Source organism: Neofelis nebulosa, chromosome 9 (genome assembly GCF_028018385.1).
Source record: "Neofelis nebulosa isolate mNeoNeb1 chromosome 9, mNeoNeb1.pri, whole genome shotgun sequence".
NCBI classification, from domain to species: Eukaryota; Metazoa; Chordata; class Mammalia; order Carnivora; family Felidae; genus Neofelis; species Neofelis nebulosa.
In genome coordinates, this window is record NC_080790.1 from 77,575,397 (window position 1) to 77,600,231 (window position 24,835).

The following is a 24,835-nucleotide window of genomic DNA, read 5'->3' on the forward strand; positions in this document are numbered from 1 at the left end:
TCATGATTTTGAATGTCCTTAGATACAGCTAGTGATTCACTTTAAGAAATTTTTAATTTGTTGCCACCTTAGTAATAATTCCTTTTCTCCTTGATTAGGATAAATTGTGTTGAAGTTGGTTGGGTAGTTAGGTGTCAGTTGGGTGGGTATCAGTCCCAGAGAAAAGAAAAAATTCATAATGCATAGGTTTGAGGGCATCTATATTAGAATGTTTTTCTTCTCTGGCTAATATGACTTACTCATTCATGGCCAGAATATTTACCAGTCATCCAGTGTTTACGTAGAATTGTGGTTTGTATGAAGAGCGATGCAAGGAGGTATGAATATGGTCTCTTACCTATAGATATTTATGCTCTGGTTGAGGTGAAAAGATACATTCAGTGAATGTCCAGTGGGTCCATTGGGTCACCGTGTTCTACCCTCTCTCGAGTCCAGCCTATCTTCTCTTGACATATCTCTCTACTGTTCAGAAACTTTCGATGCCTCTAAGACACAGGCAAAGCTGCTTAGTCTGGCGTTAACATTTCTAAAAACTTGTATGCCATCCTGTCTTTTCTACCTTCACATGTCATTGAATTCCTTGATTCATCCAGCCAGTGTATCTACCCAGTGGGATCCTGTACTTACCCACCCTCTCCATACTGTTTTCTCTCCGTTTTAATCCATTCTTACCAATTTTTCAGGACTCATCTTGGTTTCCACGTTTCCCACAAACCATTCCCTAACCTCTCCGGCTCCCAGTGATATCTTTCCCAACTCCACTGTTACTGTAAGCTTCAGTTATTTGACCCTTAAACTGGCCTGCCCTACCTTGTTAGTTGTAGTCTATGCATGTGTCTTGTCTTCCTAACCAGATCTTAAGCCCCAAGAGCAGTGACTATCTCATATTGTTACTATCTTCCATAGGACCTAGCACAGTGCTTAACATGAAGTGTGTAGGTACTTAAAATATTTGCTACTTTCCTGAGAAAAATATGATCATACTACAGGTTTGATGAAGTAGAAATGAGAGATAAGACTCACATGTTCCTGGATTCACATATGAACTGAAATAGTCTCGTGATTTGGGCCTTTTAAAATAAAGCTATAGGTTACAGGCAGCGCAAAACCTATGAGGTGCCCATGAACCGTAGGCATTTTGTGTAGTTGAGAATCAGTAGTGAGTGAAGTTTGAATAAGCCCCTTGGACAATTCTGATATCCTCCTACACCATACCTCTTGAGACTCTGTTTTATAATACATGAGAATTGTTAATATCGCATATCCTTCAGGCAGCACTCTGTACACATTTAGCCAACTCTTTAGTAGCCCTTGGCTGATGCAGACTTGAGATGATGCTAACCCGGTGAGTACTCAACTCTTCTGCATTTGCAGTGAATTGGAGCCCTGGTCAGAAATAGAGTTGACATTTTCTTAACAAGTTTCGAGAAGTCTGAGAATGCTAGAATAGAAAGCAATTCCTATGTGCTCAGAGTACCTGAGCAAGGTCAGAATTCTCCTTAGAAAATAATTTCAGTTTTTCTTAAACCCTGTCAGATGCACAATTGGTGCTTCAGAGTCCTACATCATCAAGCATGGCACAATAATTTTAAACAGAATATTTTTTTAAAGATGTAGTCAAAACCCAGCAAGTTATTAAGAACAAAACTGTTACTTAAAATATTCACCAAATGTTTAACTTTGAATAACGTACCTTCTTCATAGATTCTGCAACATAGACAAGTTGATAAATACCTGCTAAGGTAACTGAATGAGGTAATTTGCTGTTTGGAACAATTAGTTTTATTTATTTATTTTTTTTAATTTTTTTTTTTTTTTAACGTTTATTTATTTTTGAGACAGAGAGAGACAGAGCATGAACAGGGGAGGGGCAGAGAGAGAGGGAGACAGAGAATCGGAAACAGGCTCCAGGCTCTGAGCCATCTGCCCAGAGCCCGACGCGGGGCTCGAACTCACAGACCGCGAGATCGTGACCTGAGCCGAAGTCGGACGCTTAACCGACTGAGCCACCCAGGCGCCCCAGGAACAATTAGTTTTAATTCAATGAAAACAATGACTATAGTTTGAGAATAGTAGCTCCACGGCCCTTTTCTCTGGCAGTATTTGTGGTCAGCAGAGCCAGTTATTTACCAAGGCAATTTCTAGATCATGGTGATGCAATCATATGGTCTGCTTACATGAGAATACTTCTCTTTCTGACACAACCAAGAGATATCAGACCATTAAGGAGTGGCTTACTCCCCTGGAAATATTGATTCCTCAAGAAGACATATCCACCAGGCCTTGTGGTGTAGATGGAGAGATTCTGTATGGGCTAGTGTATGCAGGGATCTCAATATTTAATTCATATAAAGTTTTAAGTGACCACTAAAAATGGAAACTGAGGAGTTTCCTGACCAGTTTTGCTTAGAGGTACTATAGAATGTAACAGTGGCCTGTAGCGGAATGTTTTTGTGGTCTCCCTGTGTAAAACACTGACCCTGCAAACCCCAGGTTTGCAATTTATTAACAAGGAAGTTTACATGTCATTGTTTGTAAAAGGAACTTCACAACCAAAAAGCCTATCATTCAGGTTTGAAATCAATTACAGTCAACATACAGTGCAGCCATTGAATGGAAAGTGTGCCTGATATTGAATGATTTCTCAGGTAGAGTTTAAATGAAAAAAAAAATCAAGGGGCATGACTATGTATAGTATGCGTATTTGCTGGGGGAGAAAGGGCTAAACTGAAAGTAGGTACTTGTATAAACAAATTTTTTAGAAGGAAAGCAGAGATGCTTTTGCATAGTTGTCTGTGAGGAGGGACACTGAAGGGTCTAGTGTGTCTGTGGGTTGTTTTTTTTTTTTTTTAACATTTGTGTTTGTTATTTTTTTCCACAAAAATATCTAATTAAAAAAAGTGAGCGTATTTTTGCACAGATGTCCAATAAATGATCTATAATTTGGAAGGGAGTAAAGACTTTCTCTTCTTTATAAAAAAATTGGTTTTACTGAATGTGAAATAGGTACAAAAGAAAATTTATATAGTGTGTATAAGCTATAAAGAGTAAGTAACTATGCAACAAACACTTTTAGGGGTATAAGTAATGGAGCATTTCTTTTGAACCCCCTTATATATTCCTTCCTAATTCCATCTCCTTTCTTTTCCCCCTTGGAGAAGTGATTGATTACTTTTGCCAATTTTATTTTACTTATTTCTTTGCTTTTCATTTTTTTTATCACTTAAATTTATTTCTCTAAGCAATGTATTATTTAGTGCTTTCTTGTAAACTGCATAGAAGGATTATATTGCTTGTATTCTTCTTTAACTTGCTCTTTTCACTTAACATTATGTTCCTGAGATACATCTGTTGATACATCTGTAGTTCATTGAGATTTACTGCTCTACAGTAACCCATTGTGTGAGTGTACAGTTAATCACTCTGCTATTGATAGACATATGGCTGCTATGCATATGCTGTACGAGCCTTCTGGTGCCCATGTCCAAGAGTTTATTAGGCCATTTACCTAGAAATAGCATTTGTGAATCACTGGCTAAACACATCCGTGGCTTCCAAGAAAATGCCAGATTATTCTTAAAATTGTTGTAGTAATTTTTGTTTCCATCGACAGTGTCTAAGAGTTCCAATACTTGATATTGGATTTTTCAATCTTTGCCAATTGCTCAGTATGATTGAACATCTTATGTTTATTGGCCACTAATGTTTATTTTCTCTGAATTATGTTTTAACAGGTTTTACCATTTTTATATTGAGTTGTTTGTCTTTTAACTTACTGGTTTCACTGGAGTTCTTCACATAGTCTAATACTAACTATATAACTCTCGGTTACATGCATTACACATTTTCTCTCCATTTGTGGCTTGGCAAATAAAATGTTTACTTCCATCATTTTGAAACCTTTTTATTATGGGAATTTTTAAAATATTTAAAAAGAAGAGAATAGTTTAACTAACCCCTGCACATCCAGCACTTAACTTCAACGCTTATCAACATTGTGCCAATCTTTTTTTTTTTTTTAATTTTTTTTAACGTTTTATTTATTTTTGAGACAGGGAGAGACAGAGCATGAACGGGGGAGGGTCAGAGACAGGGAGACACAGAATCTGAAACAGGCTCCAGGCTCTGAGCGGTCAGCACAGAGCCCGACGTGGGGCTCGAACTCACGGACCGTGAGATCATGACCTGAGCCGAAGTCGGCCGCTCAACCGACTGAGCCACCCAGGCGCCCCCAACATTGTGCCAATCTTAATTTGTCCATTTCTTGTCCTGAGAAGGAGGTCACAGACATTGTGTCATTTTTTTTCCTGTAAATACTTCAGGATGCATGACTGATGCTTAAAAAGAAATACCACCATACTATTATCACATCTGACAAAGTTAATAATTCCTTGATCTTCAACTTTTGCTAATTGTCTTAGAAATGTCTTTTTATGGGGTGCCTGAGTGGCTCAGTTGGTTAAGCAGCCGACTTCAGCTCAGGTCATGATCTCACAGTCCATGAGTTCGAGCCACGCATCAGGCTCTGTGCTGCCAGCTCTAAGCATAGAGTCTGCTTCAGATTCTGTCTCCCTCTCTCTCTACCCTTACCCCAACTCATGTTCTGTCTCTCTCTCTCTCTCAAAAGTAAATAAACATTAAAAAAAATTAAAAGAAAAAAAAGAGAAATGTCTTTTTATAATTGGTTTGCTAGAATCAGGATCCAAACAAAGGCCACAAGTTGTGTTTAGTCTTTTTTTGGCCTCAAAAGTCAGCTAAGTCTCTTAGTCTCTTTTATTCCATAATGTTTGATTCTACTCCTCTGTCAAAAGTGTTTTGTACATGTGTTATTTTGTGTTTTTATTTGTGCTTTTTTTTCTTTTTTTGGTGTAAAAATTTTAAAAACTATTAACTGATGCAGTTGAATATATAAATTTTTCCTTCTAGTTGATGCTTTTGGGTCTTGTTTAATAAATTCTATTCTCTACAGTTTTCTTAATGGGTTTGGCAGTTTTACCTTTTAAGTTTTGAATTCGCAAGGATTTAATTCTGTATGTAGTGGGAGGTTGGGATCCAGTTTTAATCTTGTCTGTGTGGATACTTGGTTGTCAGAGCCCTAGTGATCTCTTACAGTACCACCGTCTGTGGCACCAGCCCTTTCAGAAGTCAAGTTCTCATGCATATGTGTGTCTGCTCCCGTGCTCTCGATTCTGATTTTGGGCCTACTCGTCACCACAGTGTCCTGATCACTAAAGTTTTATAATATTTCTCACTACTTGGTTAGGTGAGTCCTCCCTCCTTGCTCTTCAAGATTATCTTTGCAACCACTGGCCCTTGATGCACCTATATACATTTTAAAACCTGCTTGTCCAGTTATACACATACACATGCACAATTATTATTTTTATTGGAATTACATTGAATTTGGTGAGAATTTCCTCCTTATAATATTGAATCTTTTTTTAAAAAAAAATATTGAATCTTCTTGTTCATGAACTTGGTGCATCTATCCTATTTAAGGCCTGTATCTTTTCTAAAATTTTTTTTTCAACGTTTTTTATTTATTTTTGGGACAGAGAGAGACAGAGCATGAACGGGGGAGGGGCAGAGAGAGGGAGACACAGAATCGGAAACAGGCTCCAGGCTCCGAGCCATCAGCCCAGAGCCTGACGCGGGGCTCGAACTCACAGACCGCGAGATCGTGACCTGGCTGAAGTCGGACGCTTAACCGACTGCGCCACCCAGGCGCCCCTGGCCTGTATCTTTTCTTACAGCATCTCCCTATTAAAATTATGATACACCAATGTAGAAGAAAAAGAATTTTGCACCTGAAACTAGTGTAACATTGTATGTCAACTATAAAAAAAAATAAATCTGAAAAAGAGAAAAAGAGAATCTGCCCGTACCTCACACCATACACAAAAATTAATTTAAGATGGATCATGGACCTCAAGATAAAGCTAAAAGTATAAAACGTTTAGAGGAAAACGGAGTATCTTTGTGATATTGGGATAGGCAAAGATTCCTTAAGCCATAGAAAGCATGAATCATAAAAGAAAAAAATTGATTCAGTTATTGGTCTGAAAACTTCTACTCATCAAAAGACTTTATTAAAATAATTTGGCAAGCCACAAACTAAGAAAAAGTACATGTAATGCACTTGTATGGCAAAAGAAACAAGCATCTAAAAATAGACAAAAATCTTGGATACTTGACAAAAGACCATATCAATAGCCAAAGCACATAAAGAGTGTTCAGTATCATCATTAGTCATCAAGGAAATGTAAGTCAAAGTCTCAGGTATATTCCACTATATACCGGCTAGGATGGCTAACGTGAAAAAAAAGAAAGACAGCAGCAAAAGTTGGAAAGGATATAGAGCCATTAGATCTCTTGCTTATTGTTGATGGGAATATAAAATGCTATAATTATTTTGGAAAACTGTCAGTTTCCTAGAATGTTAGATATGCTGAAATTTTATTTTCAGATATTTATTGAAGGGAAATGAAAACAGATGTTGACAAAAACCTTGTATAGGAATGTTCCTAGCAGTTTTATTCATAATAGCCTACAAATGGAAATAGCCCATTTCTGTTGAGAGGAGAATTGGTAAACAAACCTGTATATTCATACAACGGAATACTACTCAACAAAAAAGGAATCATACTATTGTTGCATCAAATACCATGGATAAACTTTATGCTGACTGAAAAAGGCCTCAGACGCAAAAAACTTAGGTTATGTATTACTACATTTATACGAAATTCTAGAATAGACAAAACCAAATTGTAATAGAAATCAAATCATTGGTTGTTTTGGGTATTGAGAGTTGACTGGGAGAGGGCACAAGCTAACTTTCTGAGATGATGGAAATTTTATGAGTCTTCATAGGAGTGTGGATTACATGAGTATAAGCATTTGTGAAACCCGATTGAATGATCTTGTCAGAATTCAAGAGTATAAAGATGGAAAGGTAATCCTCACAGGAGTCAGCTGGGATTGGGTATCCAGAACCATACACGCCAAGTCTATGCTTCTGATACCCATACTCCGGACCAGTGGTTTTCAACTGGGGACCATTTTGCCCCTCAGGATACATTTCACATTGTCCAGAGACATTTCTGATTGTCATAACTGGGCGGGGGTGAGGCGGTATTGTATTACTGGTATTTGGTGGGTAGAAGCCATGGAAGCTGCTAAACATGCTACCGTCACATGATAGTACCCCACAACAAAAAATTGTCTGGTCCAAAATGTCACCGGTGCCAGCTTGGAGAAACCTGTTCTAGATCTGTCCTTATTATGGAAGCCAAGTCAACCTCAGTCAACCAGGTGTTGACTCTATTCATAGTCCACATCCGTTGTGGAAACAGCATTTGCACAAATTACCTATTTCTTCCCCAACAGAATTTAATATCAAATATTTGTGAATATACATAATCTTAAATTTTGAGAGAAAAGTCCATGTGTTAAGAGCACTTCCAAAATCAAAATTAAATGTTTTGTTTGATTGTTAAATTCTTAAGGTAAGGTTTTGTTCTTAACTTTTGTTTCATTAAATATTCACGTGAATGATCTTGGTTATCTTTCTTTAAATAGAATAAAAAAGCTTTATCATTAAATCAGAGGAAATAAATGATAGTAATTTTTTTTTTCTTCCCTCTACAGAATGACAGGAAGCGAATTTTTTTCTCGTTTCCCAGAACTCTATCCTTTTCTTCTCCAGCAGTTGGAAGCTGTAGCTAATACTGTGGACAGGTAAGAGAATAGGGTGGGACACAGTAAGATCAAGAAAGTGAATTACTTCATTCATCAAGATTTTTTTCCCTCCAGGCAACAGTTTTTAATCCCCTCCTTCCTTGTAACACAGATGGATTTTTTAAAACTACTTCTTTATTACATCATGTTGCCAGATTCTCTACAGTACTCCTGTACCTGAAAAGTTGTATAAAATCCTGTTTTTATACTATATTTTATATTTTTAAAATCCTGTTTTATATTGTCTTATCAAATGTAATACTGTTTTTTCAGGAACCAGCTTCTTAGAAGCACATGGTGATTTCTTCTAGAAATCATTTTCTTCCCATGATATTTAAAAATCTATGTGTTTACAAATGGCCAATAAACACATGGAAAGATGCTCAGCATCACTGGTTATCTGGGAAATGCAAACCAAAACCTCAGTGAGATCCCCCTTCACACGGGGCAGGATGGTACTATCAAAAAGGGGGGTGGGGTGCCTGGGTGGCTCAGTTAGTTAAGTGTCCGACTTTGGCTTGGGTCATGATCTCACGGTTGGTGGGTTCAAGCCCCACATGGAGCTCTGTGCTGATAGCTCAGAGCCTGGAGCCTGCTTCAGATTCTGTCTCCCTCTCTCTCTGCCCCTCCCCTGCTCGTGCTCTCCCTTTCTCTCTCTCTTTCTCTCTCTCTCAAGATAAAATAAATAAACTTAAAAATTAAAAAAAAAGTTAAAAAAAAAAATCTGTGTGTTTACGTACTGAGTTTGCTGTCACAAACACCTGCCATTTTTTTCTTACTGGCCTGCTACAGTTGACCATTGTGACCTTAAGCAAATAGCTGACTAATCTGGTCGCCTGTGATCAGAAATGGTACCAGCCCACCTGAGCAAAGGTGGCCAGTGACCCTGGAAACATAAAATAAAGCCATTCAGGGGCGCCTGGGTGGCGCAGTCGGTTAAGCGTCCGACTTCAGCCAGGTCACGATCTCACGGTCCGTGGGTTCGAGCCCCGTGTCAGGCTCTGGGCTGATGGCTTAGAGCCTGGAGCCTGTTTCAGATTCTGTGTCTCCCTCTCTCTCTGCCCCTCCCCCGTTCATGCTCTGTCTCTCTCTGTCCCAAAAATAAATAAAAATTAAAAAATAAATAAATAAATAAAGCCATTCAGAGGGCTTCCAGTCCGATCAGGGCAGATAGCAAAGTTTACCATTGTGCTTTCAATCACATTCTGTACTGATGGTGGAATTGTTAGAATGGACATCTTAGAACATGGGCTTTTTTATTCTTCTAGCAGTGTTGGCACTTCATACTAATTATCCGTAATGGGAAAGCAAAGTAACATCAATGAATTTTACTTCTGTTTATGATACATTTCCTCACATGAGTAATTTGTACAGACAGGCTTTTCTGGCCCTAGTAAGTGACTGTTCAAGCTTTCATAAGTACATTTGGCTGTTGAACGTTTCACATTGCATATTCTGGAACAGCCACCTCTCTACTGTATGAACAGCTCAAATCAAAACACAGACGCAAATTAACAGTTAGCTTTGAGAAGAGTCGTGTGCAAAAGCCCAAACCATGGCTTTGTCGGTAGCTCTTCCTTATTTGCACATTAGGAAAACATGAGGTAAACAGAGGGAAAAGAACGAAAGCTATCTTCTGATCATAGAGAGTCTCACTTGATGTTCAGAATTTAATGAGAAAAATGTTTGAAGAAAGTACTGCACCTCTTAAATTTTAAATATTTTATGTACAATAATTTTTTTCAGTGATGCAGGAGAACTAAACCGTCATCCAAGCATGTTTCTCTTACTGCTGGTGTTGGGGAGACTCTACCCTTCCCCGATGGACGGCACCTATTCCACTCTCAGCATGGCACCTTTCATTCCCTTCATTATGAGGTAGCATGTGTTTCCTGGAAATAATGGGGTGGGTATGGGGGCCTTATGGGGTATTATAACTTGTTCTTATCTCAGAAACTATAGATTTTTTTTTTTTTTTTTTTTACTTTGGGGGGGGAGGGTCTTGTCAAAGCAGGGGCCTGAGGGTTATTGCCATTGCCCCCAGGTGGTCTCCAACGTTTCAGAGGAAGGTACCTCTGTCTTGGGTGCAGAAGCCCATATCCACTGTTTAAGTAATGTTTCCTTGGCACTCTGCTTGCTAACGGATGTGATCGGAGATACCTGCTTTTGAAAACCATAGCCTGGGTATTTGCAGTAAGCCCTGTGTTGAGCCTGGCCAGCATGGGGCAGGCTTGGTCCCGGTGTTATATCCCCTGTTCAGGTGTTGAAGAGAACATTTGTCTCTTCACTCCAGAGGAGTTTGCTAGTGGGTGCGAGGGGTAGCATCTAGAGGGCAGTGCTGCGTGGCACAAATTCATTTCCTGCTCAACTTCTCTTTCAAGCTTGGGGCACCTGAGAAAGAGCCATGCATGTGGATTATACATGGAATCAGATGACAGCAGGCTTTCCTACTTCTAGAGCCTATTACCCCTTTCTCTGTTAGAGTTTTTGAGGCATTGCCAACTTCTTATCACCTTTTTCATTTTCGATCAAAGGCATCAAGAAATAGGCTTCCAAAAAAGTATTGAAATTTTCTTATGAAACATTTCAGAAACACAGTCATATTACTTAGCTTTTACCTTTCTGTTTGCCTCTTGATAAAATAACACTTTCATTTTATTTATCTACCAAAATGGAAATAGACTTAGAACTGAATGGTAAGATACACCAAACTCAGGAGAATGTGTTTGTTATTTATGTGGCATCCTGGGTTCCACTTCCTGGTTTCACAGAGCTGACTGATGCATTCTAATGTGAGAAACCATTAAACACGAGATGCTGGCATACGATTGCTGTAGCCATTTGTTTGCGCCAAGCTCTGGCTGTGGCTGTGTTGTTATCTCTGATCACAGAGATGACTCACTCAGATTGGTTTTTGTTTCCTGATACACAAAGTTACCAGTCTCTTGGATCCAGCATTTTGGTGATTCATTTTAGGAATTTGGGTCGTAAATTTTTTACTTTCAGGAGCATTTAAAAATTGTACTTTCACACATAACTGGAAAGAACTGAAAAATGTTTCAGCAGGTTGATGGGGCGGGGGAGAAAGGCACATGGTCAGAATCACAGCGTCCATTAGAAACAAAGACGTGCCTTAGAACTTTGTCATCCTGTGTTGAGGACATTCAATTTATGGAAGCTCATCACTAACCAGTGTTATGTGTTGCATCCTAGAAACCAGAAATTACTACTTTGAAAGTATCCTTCCTGCTATTTGTTAGTATAATCAGTATATTTCAGTATATTTATTAGTATAATCAGAATGCTCATCTTATTATATTCCAAGCACTTATTATATAACAAAGATTACATTAATATAGATTATTTAAATATTGCCATAAAACCAGTGTCCTCAGTGTATCGTTTTTAATTTATTTTTATTTCTGTTAAGTTTATTTTGAGAGAGAGGGTGGGGAGGGCAGAGGAAGAGAGAGAATCCTAAGCAGGCTCCATGCTCTCAGCAGAGAACCCGACATGGGGCTCGAACTCACTAACCGATAGATCATGACCTGAGCTGAAATTAAGAGTCAGACGCTTGACTGACTGAACCACCCAGGAGCCCTAATGTATCGTTTTTTTAAACTCAAAAGGCACAAAGTATCCATTTTACTGCCCTTCCAGGGAAAATGCTTTGATCAGTAGTTGCTTTCTACACAAATAAAGATTCATAGAGTGCCACCAAATAGCATGAGTGCCACAATTGATTCCTTAGAGAATCAATAGGCTCTGATTTATTGAATGAATGTCCATTTGTGGTATAGAGCAGTTTTCTCAAACATTAAGAGGTAACCTATCACTTAGGAATCTCATAAATTCTGGTTCACTAGGTCTGGAGTGGGGGCCTTTCAAACAGACTTCCAGGTAATGCTGATGCTGTTGGTCTATAGATTACGCTTTGAGTACCAAGATTAAATTTGGGATATTAAACATTATCAGAACCCCTCCCCCACCCCTGCACACACAATTTTAATAAACTAGACAGTAGTCGGCTCATACTTGGTACTTGATTAGGCTATTCAGAAGGTTTATGAGAAGTAGATTTTGACCCAGGAATGCAGAAAACAAGCAAAAGAGTATTCTGAGCAGAGAGGTTAGCAGGAAGTACACCAACGTCTGTTGAACCTTGACTATTTGCCAGGCACCGAACTGGGCGTTTTGCTTACAATGACTCTGAGAGGAGGTGTTATCACCCCCACTTTCCTGTTGAGGAAATTGAGGTTCAGAGAGCAAGTCAGGTACAGAGCTAGATATGAACCCAAGAACATAGGGTTGTCAAGAGTGTTGGGTGTACTCTTTCTATTACACCAAAATAACCAGCTCCCTTTTGTGTAGCCAAGAGTAGTGGCTACACTGAGTAAGTGATTGGGCAATTAGGAGGGAGGAGGAGGGAGGAAGCTCCGGAGTTGGTGGATCTGAGTGTAGGCTGTTTTTAGAATGTAGAAGTCATGTCCCCACTAGCACTGGTGAGGATGGCTTGATCAGATGCAGCCTTTCTCTCAGGCTCACATCTGCAAGATCATTGCCAGAGGTAGCAGGGTTGGTCTGTGACCAGGTATGGAGAAGCTGGCTTAACTTTCTTGACCATCTTTTGTGATAAAGTGGAAGGATCCTAGACTTGGAGTTCAGTCAAAACTCCAGTTTGGGGTTTCATCAACCTAGTATAGGGGCAACCCCATGCTACCCTAAAATGTTCACAATCACTCTGGGCAGATGAGCCAAAAACAGATTTTTAGCAAATAGAGAACTTAGGGGTGCCTGGGTGGCTCAGCTGGTTAAGTGTCCAACTTCAGCTCGGGTCATGATCTCACGGTTCGTGAGTTTGGACCCCCATTGGGCTCTGTGCTGACAGCTCAGAGCCTGGAGCCTGCTTTGGATTCTGTGTCTCCCTCTCTCTCTGCCCCTCTACTGCTCATACTCTGTCTCTCAAAAATGAATAAACGCTAAAAAAATTTTTTTAATAAATAAAAAATACTGAATTTGATAAAAGTGTACATATTTGATTTAAATTACTTCTGAGAAAATTATTCATGAAGGAAGTGAAAGATTGCCTATTATTTTAGGCAATATTTGCAGTTCTAGTGATGGTAAAGAGTGACCTATTTTGACTTGGGATAATAGCTGAAAAGATGGATGTATGCATGAGTGGATAGGCAGTGCTTTATTTTTGTAACATTGCCAGTGTTAATTTATGTACTTGGAAGAGTCTAATCAGGCTCTTGGCTAGTTTGCATTTAGTGAAATAGAAATTCTTCAGCTAGTAGGAGTACCACAAAGGTTGCTCTGACCATGCTAAAGTGAGTTGCACAATAAGAAGATTAAAAGCCCCAGTGACAGATTATTTCCCTTTGACTTATGTATACATACCTGCCATTTCCTTCCTCTCTGTAAGATGTCTGTAGGTATTGTTTGTATTTTTGTCCCTTTTCCCACATTTGGGAGTATAAGCTTATATCTGCTGATCTGCTTTGTTGACTTAAACCTTAGAAGTTCTGATTTGGGTTTTCCAAAGTGACGCCTGTTACATAAGTTATGCTTGTTGCATCATCTTGGAAGAGAAATGATAATGCTAATCACAATGTTTTGTTTACAAGTTTGTTTTTTTTTTTTAACCCAGGATATTTTATGTGTCTGCTGCTGTGCTGGGTGCAGATTCACAGCCCTTTACCTTGCAAATATGATGCCTTCCATTTAAGACCATTCACCCTTTAGTTCAAATACCACAGAGCAGAGTGACTCATACTTTAAAGGGGACCCTGACTGGCTCCCCGAATATGTCCTGCTTGTCTAGGGCTTTCTACAGACCAGAATATCTCTGTATGTGTACCTTTGAATTCCCTTTCACAAAGGAGTTTCAAGTTTGAATTGAAAAGCTATAGGAAACTGAGTATGCCCCAAACCTAGACCACAGTGTGGAGTCCTGAACAGAGCAAAGGCCCTGGATTTTAGAGACCTGGTTCTGTCTGAGTTCTGCCACTGACTGACCAGCTGCAACACTTGGACAAGGATCTCTCCTCTCTCTGGAGCCATGTGTACCTGTGTGTGTGAGGGTGTCCACTGAGACAGAGAGCCCCTTCTATTGCTGACAACACATCTCAGCATTGGATTAATACCCATGAGAGATACCCCTTCACTGCCTTTTATTCATTCTTCTGGGTGCTTTCAAAAGGATCTGCAACACCCCCCCCCCCATTTGGGGCTCATTTTCATTGTGAAGGACTTTCAATATGTCTTTCCTCCAATCATTTCACCTTAGATAACTTTTCAGGGAAATATGCCGTTCTTTTCTCTGAAGAATATTGAGGTGCAAATAACAATACAATCTTAAATACATGGCAGTGGAAATCACCTATAGGGACCTGTGCTGACTTCTGTGGTTGAGATATTTAAAAACCCAGCCAACAGTAAAAAAATTGGAAAATACATGTTTTATACATTTAAAAAATATTTCATGAGACCTTTGGATTGTACCAGTCTTAAAAAGGGAAGAAGGGTGGTAGGAGTTACAAATACTAAGAGTTAGGCCTTTTAAGCCTGTGATATTGAGAAATAATATTGACCCTTGTTTTCTGGTCTTTGAAAGTTACATAATTCAAGGATTACCATGTTACTCCTTGCCCATGTTACGGAGTTGAAGAAACTTGTTTTCCTTGGTGTAGAGTTGGGGTTTTTGCAGTAGACAATAGATGGCCTCTACCTTCATTTGTGATTGTAATACTGGGAACTCCCCTTCGAGGCTGGATGCACATTTCTATCTCCTCTGTCTTCCCAGGATCCTTGTAGATAAGTAGAGGGCTGACTTTGCCTTACAGAGAGATAAACAGGCAGAGGGCTGCTAAAACACTGCTGGAAAGGAAGACCTGCCCTCCTCCCTTTTTGTTCACTTCAAGCCTGGCTCATCTCTCCCTCTGAATGGCTATAGCATTTGTTCCTTAAACCTCTTATCCTAGTATTCATCATTATTGTATCATCACATAATTTGTATGCTCAGTGCTTATTCTCTCCAAGTAAATCTTAACCTCTTTCCATGTAGAAGCCACTCTGGGTTTTTTGGTTTGTTTTTGTTCCTTGGTACCTTTCTCTGCCTCGCCCAGGTTTGGGCACAGAGACTGAATTATTAACCTAGAAATGAGAGTAATTGTAAATTGAGACATTTTGTGTCTTAGCAGATCTGTGTATCTGTGAAATACTTAGGGACTCCTAGTCCTCCAGTATTGGAGCCACATTTCATATCTCACTGGTTAATGGTTTTGTAGAAAGGAAGGTCTGCTGAGTCTTGTGTTTTACCTGGCCTTTGAGGAGTCTGTAGGAGCTCTGACATTTACTTTTATTTTGCTTCACCTCTCTGACCCTCTGTTTCCTTATGTATCAGATTAAAGTATTAGATATTGTGTAGGTCCTCTCCTGCCTCATGGGCCTGTGACCTGAGGCCTTCCTGGCCTCTGAAGCCCTTTTCCCTGACTGCTATCTGGCAAACTGCTCTGGAGACCCACCTGCTGCAGGGTTTAGCACTTAACAAGAGGAGACTGGATTGGTAAGAATGGAAGAAGGAGGGTGATGTTGTGTTTTTTTGTTTTTGGCTGTTTTGTTTTGTTTTTGCTGAAAGTCATAGATCTATAAAAACACCTTCCCAATTATTATGGCATGAATAAGAAGGCCCTTGTGTGCCTCAGGCTGTCAATCTATATAATGGGGATAATACTACTTACAAAATAGCAGATAAAAGTCCCTTTGGTTTGCTTTTTAAGAAAAATTCTATACAGAGGAAGGGGTTGATGGTGATAGAAAGAGGGCCGACTTTTTAAACTTCTGCTTTGGCTTGTCCCAACCAGTAAACTGGAAGGAAGGCCCTGTAGCTAGATGCAGGGGAGCAGATTAAAAAAGAGTGCACTGTCGTCCTGTTGATGGCAAATTCCTAGACCCAGGTAACTTACAGCCTCGGGTACTTATGAGCCTAGATCCATGTCAGTAATTTGGGTAAAATGTGGGATGGGAATATTCTGCTGGGAGCTTGCAGAAGGATTTTTAAAAGACAAGGGGAAAGGCATACTTTATCAGTGACCAAACAGTTGTATTGATATTGATTGTTTTAGACTGAGTCATTCAATTATTACTTGCAAGACCTTTACACTTTGTTTGCTGAGGTCAAGTAAGGATTCCCTAAGAATAAGTCATGTCTGAGTCAGCTCACTGTTTTGATGGGATTGCCAGTCCGATAGATGAAGGCAATGCTGCTTTATTCAACATTTGAATTACTTACTGAAACGAACACAGACTAGGTCACATGCTTATCAGGTTTGTATATAACATAAATATAAGTAGTGATAGAATCAAAATTCAAAATAGTCTTTAAGCATGGGCGTAACGCAAACTCAGGCTAGTGGCCATTACTTCCATGTGGCTGGGGAAGAAGGGGATAAACTTGAGGAAGTGTATACTAGGAGCTTCAATTTTATTTGTGGGGTGTTCTTAAGGTAGGTTCTGGGCAAGTGGTTGATTGTCATAGTATTCTGTATACTTATTTTGTATTTGATATGTCTGACATTGTTCCTAATTTAAAAACAAGATTCAAAAGAGTCTTGAAAGACTGGATCGATAGGCTGAGATGATCAAGATGACATTTAGTAGAGATAGGTATCATATTCTGATTTTCTAAAGAAAAGCCAATGTTGTGTATCTACAGGATAAGAGCTGTCTGGCTCCCTAGCAGTTTTTATGAAAACATCTTGGGGAGTAGGCTTTCCTGGTGAGCTCTGAGGAAGCAGTTGCTGCTTCCAGGTAGTGGAAACTGTAGTCCCCCTGAATTCTTCTGGTCAGATTAAACCTATATCCTTGTGCCTATTGTGTTGTTGTGCTCTGGGCTTCCCATTTTAGGAGGGTCACTGATAAACTAATATTTATCCAGAGGAGGTGACCAAGATGAGGAGGAAGCTTAACATCTGGAAATAGTTAGACTGGAAAACACTTAGAGGCAACATGGTAATGGTCTTTACACACTTGAGAGGCGGCCATATGGCAGAAGGCACATAATTTCTTTCTTGTGCTCCTAATGGGAAAGTAAGAGATAGATTTCAGATTTTAACATAAAGAAGAATTTTGTGAAAGTTAGCATTCTCCATCAAGAGAGTGAACAGATTTCCATAATGCTGAGCTGCTGGTCATTGAAAGCATTCAAGAAAAACTGATCCCTTGTTGGGCTTTCTGTAGTACATCTGAGATGACCAGCAGGGCATCTTTTTGAGATGTTTTATTTCAGATCAGCTGAACAACTCAGGTTGTTGGGGTGCCATTCTTGTCATGGCCTACAAGGTCACAGTGGTCTACTCCTATAGGGTGCCCTCCAGCAGTTAATTCACTTAAATTTAGCTTCTGAGTAACTTCTATAACTTTGTTCTGGATAGTTCTGAAAACATTTTTTTGGCCTATGGGATGTTATGTCTGAAAAGCATTCCTTATTAATTTAATTATCTTTTTTGTGGTTGCTATATTTTTCTCCATTCCAGATGTTGGCCTAAACCACATTTGTTTTCTGACAAGTACAAGGAACATCTGAGTCTTTGAGAAGAGTCAGAGATGCTTTTCTGAAAAGTGATTAAAATAGATAACTCTTTGTTGCCCAAACTTCCTGAAGGATCTTCTTTGAACAGAGATGCCTATAGAGAGAACACAAGCGTCCTCAAGCCTAGCCCATTACAAGAAGAGACAACTGAGAATAGGTCTTTGCTGGTGCTGTTAATGGAGAGCTTGTTCCCACCTGGCCAGCCGGGAGGTCCAGCAGAACTCCACCCCTCCCGTGGTTACTGCTAAATTCCACGAGCCTTAGAGATTGGGCTTAAAGGTCAGAAATGTCCCTATACCATCCTGATCTGCCAGCAATGGAGGCATGAAAGGAAGGGAACTGCCATCCTATCAGTGTGTGGAAACTCTGACCTCTGGTTTTACTAATGTGACCCTGATACCAGTTCCAGCTTTGGGCAAGATGTCAAAGTGCAGATGTTCAGTTCCCCTGGGGGGCGGTTCTGGCTTTTCCATTTTCCCCTCTGCCTCTAAGCCAAACCTGTGCTCACTTCTTCCTTTCATACAGATATGTTAAAGACCCAAGTCTTTAACTTCCTTGGGACTACTTGTTGTATTATAGAGGCATACATTTTTAAATAAAGCAATGACCATTGGTTTTGGAGTTTTAGGCCTTATACAGGGGAGGACCTAAAAGCAGAGACTGGAAGGTTGTTTCCTAATGCTGGTTAATTCACACTTCATGCAGCTACCAGCTCCATCTACTTTTTACCTTCGCCCTGTCTACCTAGTGCTTCATGTGGAGTACTGTGCTCATGGCCTTCTGAACTTCTGAATTCTACCCAGGGGTAGCTGAGCTTCAGCATGTGAAATCAAATCATGTTTCCTGTATTGTGTAGCTTTTCTTGCAAAGAGTACTGGCATAAAAGGATACTCTGTCATCTGTCACTGATTTTTATCTCTTAGTTCCTAGAGAGGGGCCTGGCCAACTTCATCTCTGGTGCCAGATCTCTTTAAGACCATTTTCTAAATATGTTTTTGAGCAAAAGGAATGAGGAATTCACCTCTTACGGAATGTATTGACAAAGCAAGCTGAAAAAACAAAACTTGTAGAGACCAGCTTTTCTTCGGTGTTATCTGCTACTTCAACAGGCCAATTCAGGTCATGTTAGAACAAGTGATTTGATCTGCAAACAGCTTCATTCTTAGGTGAAATATTTGATAATGATGATAATCCATGGCCTATTGCTGCCATTCACTCTAAAAGTTAGAATCCGGGGCGCCTGGGTGGCGCAGTCGGTTAAGCGTCCGACTTCAGCCAGGTCACGATCTCGCGGTCCGTGAGTTCGAGCCCCGCGTCAGGCTCTGGGCTGATGGCTCGGAGCCTGGAGCCTGTTTCCGATTCTGTGTCTCCCTCTCTCTCTGCCCCTCCCCCGTTCATGCTCTGTCTCTCTCTGTCCCAAAAATAAATAAAAATGTTGAAAAAAAAAATTTAAAAAAATAAAAATAAAAATAAAAAAATAAAAGTTAGAATCCAATCAGTTAATAGATTAACAAAGTAGTTGTTAAATATCCATTGCATACCTAGCTAGCCTTAGGTCTCTGGTAAGATGCAAAGTAAAGGAAGAAAGCATTCATCCTTGAAGAACTTATGGCCTAGCTAGTGAGATAAAACCCATGCTTCTGCACCTGACATAGTGAATTTTAACCATTGAATTATGTGACAGATACACTACGGGCCAAGGGCCAGTAAATAAGGGGAAGAGTGCCAGTGTTCTTGGAGAAGTTCAGGAGGCTCTCCCAAGTAGCAAGGCAGGAAAAGAAGGGAATTCAGTTTTCTTTCTCGAGGGCTTTCAGAAATCTCCCATGGTGATTAGCAGCTCATGCAAAACGAGAGAAAAGCCATGCTGTCTACCATGTAGACTGTTGGATCTAACAAGAGAAAGATTGTGGTAGAGAGTTTTATGATTCATAACTTGGAAGTCATTGTAAGGAGCCTTGCTTCCACTTGAATCAAGGATGACCCAGGAAATTCAGAAAATAAATGGTTTGCTGCTTAACAAGGGACACCGATGGTAGAGAATCTTGGCTAATTTCAATAAAGGACAGTATTTGCTCCGAGGTATACATTTAAGGCATATGGAAATAATAACTAGCAGGAGGAAAACTCTTACAAATATAGTAACATTTAAATTTCAAAATATTTTATTAATGTCTTTCCCTAAGGAGCTTTTATTTCGTTAGCCTTAATTATTTTCTCAAGACTTGTAGCCAAGGTGCTCAGCAGGCATTCTTAATGCTGAACTGAAGGATTTGACAATAGCAAGTCCCAAATGCTGACTGATGTGCGGTCATCTTATCCTACATGGTAGGGAGTGTTTTAAGATAAAAAATGTAGGTCTTTCTCTTTAGGCAGCAAATACAAATTAGGGAATAGAGTAGGAAGGCAAAGATGAATTATAGTAGGCTTAAAATGGCCCAGCATGTTTGGGATATCTTTCCCTGACTGGCACAGTTTTTTTCCTCCCTCTCCTCTGGGCCTTGACCCTTCCCAGTCTATTTATAATCTAGTTAAAACAAGCTGCATTAGTCACATCAACTGCCCAGGATGCATTCACCCCCATATCCTTCTACTTTTTCCTTCGTATCTTATTTTCTTCACTTGCCTTCAGCCCTGAGACTCTTGACTGTGCTTCTCGCCTCCCCTCCACACCAGCTACAGATTTATTCTTCACCATTTATTCTTGTCTTTCACTTTATTTTGTGACTCTTGTCATCAGTTCATCTGTCCCGTAAATATATTTGCTGAGGGCAACACAATACTTTGTGTTGTTGCCTAAACCCAGTGCCCCTACTTTTGTCACCTCCCATTTGCAAGAGAAACTAGAGGCCATTAGGCCTAGACTCTCCATGGAGGCGCCCGCCCCACCTGCCCCCATAGTTCTCACCCGTATTTTATAGCCAGATGCTTGGAAAAGGTTTTCTGTGTTCACAGGCTCCGTTCCCACCCTCCCCCCCTTAAGTCATTCCTTAAACTACTGCACCCTGGATGCTTCTTCCGCCACTTCACTGCAGCTGCCCCTACAAGGGTGCAGTGGGAGTGACCTAGTCATAGAAGCCTCTGGATGCTTTTCAGTGCTCATCCCTCTTTCCCTTTCTCTGGAGTTTGACACTACTGCACATCCCCTTCTTCGTGACACTCTTTCCTCTGTGGCCTTCTTTGGCCATTATATCTTTCTCCTCTGGCAGGACCCCTTCTTTCTGCTTCCTCCTAAATATTGGTGTGCCTCTTTGCCCTGCCTTCTACTCTCTTCATTTTCACTTTGCTTGCACTGTCTGGGGTTGCTCCTCACATACAGTGAGCGGTGTCCTAGATCTAGAACTCGTACAGAATCATAGATTCAGCATTCTACTGGACAACTCCTTCTTCATGTCCCATAGATACCTAAAAGTCAGCAATTTCAAAACAAGTCTCCAGGTAATTTCTCTGCACCCTGAGGCTTGAAACACCCATCTCTGAGGGCCTAGCACAACGTCTAACATCACATTCCATCGGGCCAGCTGTAGTCAGAGGAAATCAGGACTCAGGGTATCACAAGGGTCCTCCCGATATCATTGTGTTCATATGTACTCACTAACAAAGGAACATTGCTTTAAAAAGTCACTGACTTTGGGGGGCGCCTGGGTGGCTCAGTCAGTTAAGCATCCGACTTCAGCTCAAGTCATGATCTCGCCATTCCCAAGTTCAAGTCCCGCGTCGAGCTCTGCGCTGACAGCTCAGAGCCTGGAGCCTGTTTCAGGTTCTGTGTCTCCCTCTCTCTCTCTGCCCCTCCCCCACTCAAGCTCTGTCTCTCTCTCTCTCTCTCTCTCTCTCTCTCTCTCTCTCTCTCTCTCAAATAAAAACATTGAAAAAAAAAGTCACTGACTTATATATCCCTCCAGTAAGTTTGAAATGATTTGCCTTTTTCCTCTTATTGACGACCATCAGTTTGAGATAGCAAGGTAGCAGGTGTTGGTACCTTTCTTTCGAGATAGAAAAGCCAAGGCGCAAAAAGAGTAAGCATCATATGTCCACAGTAAAAACATCGTTGAGGAGTCAGTCTATAAGAACTGATTCATTTATTCATTTACTCAATACGTGTTTACTGCAAACATCAATTGTGTGTTGGGCACGATAGAAATACAGTGGAGCATCAGACAGATAAGATTTTGGTCTAATGGACTATCCTTTCTGGTATGCTGCTTCTTGGTCCCTGTCTTCTTTGCCCTGATTTGTTCCAGCAAATTAGTGATAAATGATAATATTTAGCTATGGGCCAGACACTGTTTTAGAACTTGACACATACTCATTTAATCATCATGACAACACTGTGAGAGGTCTGTAATGTTATTATCCCCATCCTCCAGAGAGGACAAGTTGGGTTGTAGGAAGTTTTAGAAATGTGCCCCAGGTCATATACTGCTAGGAAGTGAAAAGGCCAGGATCTGACCCAGGCAGTCTGGCTCCAGAACCCAGGCTCTTTGCCACTCCCTCAGCTACACTAATGCTTAACACCACAATATGCCTGCTTCTGATGCTACATGGCAAGTTAGTTCTCCACATGCCCAAATTAACCTACAGTTTCGAATGACAAATATTTGGACTCACTTTGCTGTCTTGAGCTCTCCCTCCATCCCATCTTGGGCACTGCTTTGGCAGTGGTCTCATTTCCTAATCTGAAATCAGTAGAAAAGGAAGAAAAGCTCGCAGTTAAGCCCAAGTGGTTGTGACAGGTTGCTAAATAAGACTGGCTCAACTGAAGTTCTGAGATTCTTGAGAAATACTGAGAGTTTCTTACAAAAGAAGTTTTCCTTAGAATAGGAAATCATGGGTCATTGCACAGTTGTGTGTGTCTTAGCAAAGAGAAAAATGTGTCTTGAGGCCCAAGAAGCATAAAGTCTTAATGAGATTATTTGTGGGTTCCTCTTTATTTATAACTTTTAAACTGTTAGAGAATATATTTTTCATCTGTCTTTACCATCATAAGTTTCCACAGTCGAAGCTTCACATAACTTTGAAAGCCTCCCGAGTTACTGAAAGAAAAAGAAAAAAATTTACAGCTACAAACATTTAGGTAAAACTTTGATATTTACAGAGTACCTTCACACACAGCAGCTTAGTCGATCATCCTCTTTTGATTCTCTTGGAAAGAAAACAGGATCTCAACGCTATCAGCCAGCATATGTTGAAATTTTGAAAAATTGTCAACGTTTCTTTGTGTGGTAATCCCACACTTAATGTGGAAAAATGGCAAGTCTGAATCGTGAAGTGTTCAAATCACTGACTATTACGGTGTGAAAGTTCTGTTACTCCAAACTGCATAGAGTAACTTCGGGTAGCTGCTCCAGTGGCCGGACAACGGCACCGGGTTACCGTAGTAGCTGACAACCCACGCCGCAAGGCCTCTGACTGTGGGTTGAAATCCACCCTGCTTCTTTCTCAGGTTTGCATTTTTCATGTGCACAGTCCTACCTTGCTCGTTCACTAACCAAAAATTACTAGCCGAAACCTGCTGGAAGGCACACCAGGAGCGAGATGTGCCCTCAGGGTTGTGTTTTCTTTTGTATCGGAGAATTCCTGGCCTGGCATGTTCATATCCTGGCCACCAGTCCCCAAGAGATAGCCACATGTTCCCTAACTTTGAATGAAAACTTTCAGTCGCAAAGGGAAACTGCAGCTCATTCTCAGTCTAAATAAGCACAAAAAATCAAAATTAGGCAGACCCACACGAATGAGATTTTTCTGTTTGGTTTCTACAATGTCCAGAACATTAACAAAAATACATATTTGTATGAGGGGTGCTGCTGAGTAAATAAGCATCTTGTTTTTGATTATTACAGTCATTTAGGAGAAACCCATCTGGGTAGAAACTATGGAAATATATCCAGGTAGCCAAGAAAAAGCTGAATTGTTACTGAAGGTTGTGTCACACAGACAAGCAGTGGGTAGAAAATATTTTCAAACACTTAACAAATGAGTCTCTTAAGGCGGTCCTTTTGGGTGATGGGTAAGTAGTGTGGGTTTGGTTTTTTTTTTTTGCTTAACTGTTTAATTATTATTATTTTTATTTTATTTTATTTTATTTTATTTTATTTTATTTTATTTATTTTTTTGCCAGAAGAATCTCTTTTTTTCTCTAAAGACAGAGTTTAAGGCTCAGCTTCTTTTCAGCTTGGATGAAATGAAAAGTGAAATTCATTTAATACTAATTATAACCTGCATAAGTCTAGTGAAGAGAAACTTAAGAAATGTAATTCTTGTTTTCTAGCTGAGCCTCCATGCCATATAATTAATATAATTCAGTCACTTTGTGCCCATTTTTTTCCCCCTGCATGATTTAAGAATTTAGTTCAGAGCCAGAATAAAAACCGGATTTAGGGAAAACTTGAAAAGACCAGAGCGGGATTTGCATTCTGCTGCATGGTTGAACACGTCCTGAAAGAAACAGTGTTAGAATGTCGTGTCCTGCTAGAAGGCCCTGTTGAAAACTGGCCAGCAGAGAGGCTTCCTAGTGCCGTCCCCTTGTCTGTACTGCTATGAACCATCTGTCATGAGAGCCCTGAGTAGGACCAAGGGGCCTCCACAGGATTGCTACACAGCCTGACAGAAGCTGTGCTCTGGTGTATAAGCCCCAGGCTGTGTGGGTTTTGGAACTGGCCGGCCACCCTGGCTCAACCCTGGATAAATATTCCCGGGTTCTAAGTAGGATAGGGAGTTCAAAGCCCTGTTTTTCCCAAGTCCTTCCACAACCAATCCGTGACATGTTGTTATGAGGGCTGAGTGGAATGGCCGTGTGTGGAGGGAGGAAAAGGGAATGCTTTCTACTACTAATTAATTTGACCTCCCTAATGGTCCCTTTTCCTGTTAGGAATGAAGCCACTCAGAGGGCCAGTAGCCTAATGGCCATAGCCACTCACCCGGGCCAGCTTTATCCCTAAGGTAGTTGAAAACTATCTGAAACGATTTCAGAAGCCTTAAGTGGTGCCTTCTACCCACCCAGTTTTCTCAGATGCCTCCTCCATTTTGAGTTTCACAGATAGACTTTTCATTATTTAAGTACATGGTTTCGATCCCTTCTAAAATGGAAATCCCACTGTGAGACATAGTACTTTTAAGTTATTATTAGTCAGTTATACCACCGTATGGTTTAGTTTAAGTTTCTTGGGTTTGGACGGGAAGAGAAATAGAAGACATCGGTTGGGTGTTTGGGGAAGTGTTTGGGGAAGGGATAAGGTCGGTGGTGGGGAGAGGATGCAGAACTTGGAACAACGGCAGAAAGCAAGTTGCCACGTTCACATGTGTGATATGGGTGAGGACTGCAGTGACTTCTTTCCCACCAGAACTTGCTCTCTTGCCTTCAGTGAAAGGGGGCTTCCTATTTTCTACTTACCTCTTCCTTCTGGCAGGGAGAGACTTGAAGGTTTTTTAACAGCTCTGACTCTTCCTTATGCCTTCTAGATGTGGTTCCATTTCCTTTCCAAGATGAAAGCTTGTCTTTGTCCCCTC

The 24,835-nt window shown here is 40.4% G+C and overlaps 1 protein-coding gene across 6 annotated transcripts in view; it reads left to right on the forward strand.

Moving 5' to 3' along the window:
* The window catches only part of THADA (THADA armadillo repeat containing), a 330,983-nt gene that overhangs the window by 138,171 nt on the left and 167,977 nt on the right, over positions 1-24,835 (forward strand). For all 6 annotated transcript variants that reach the window (XM_058684278.1, XM_058684279.1, XM_058684280.1 and 3 more), the window contains 2 exons: positions 7,648-7,737; positions 9,484-9,615. In XM_058684278.1, the coding sequence (XP_058540261.1) occupies positions 7,648-7,737; positions 9,484-9,615 (222 nt within the window). The remainder of the gene's footprint in view (positions 1-7,647; positions 7,738-9,483; positions 9,616-24,835) is intronic.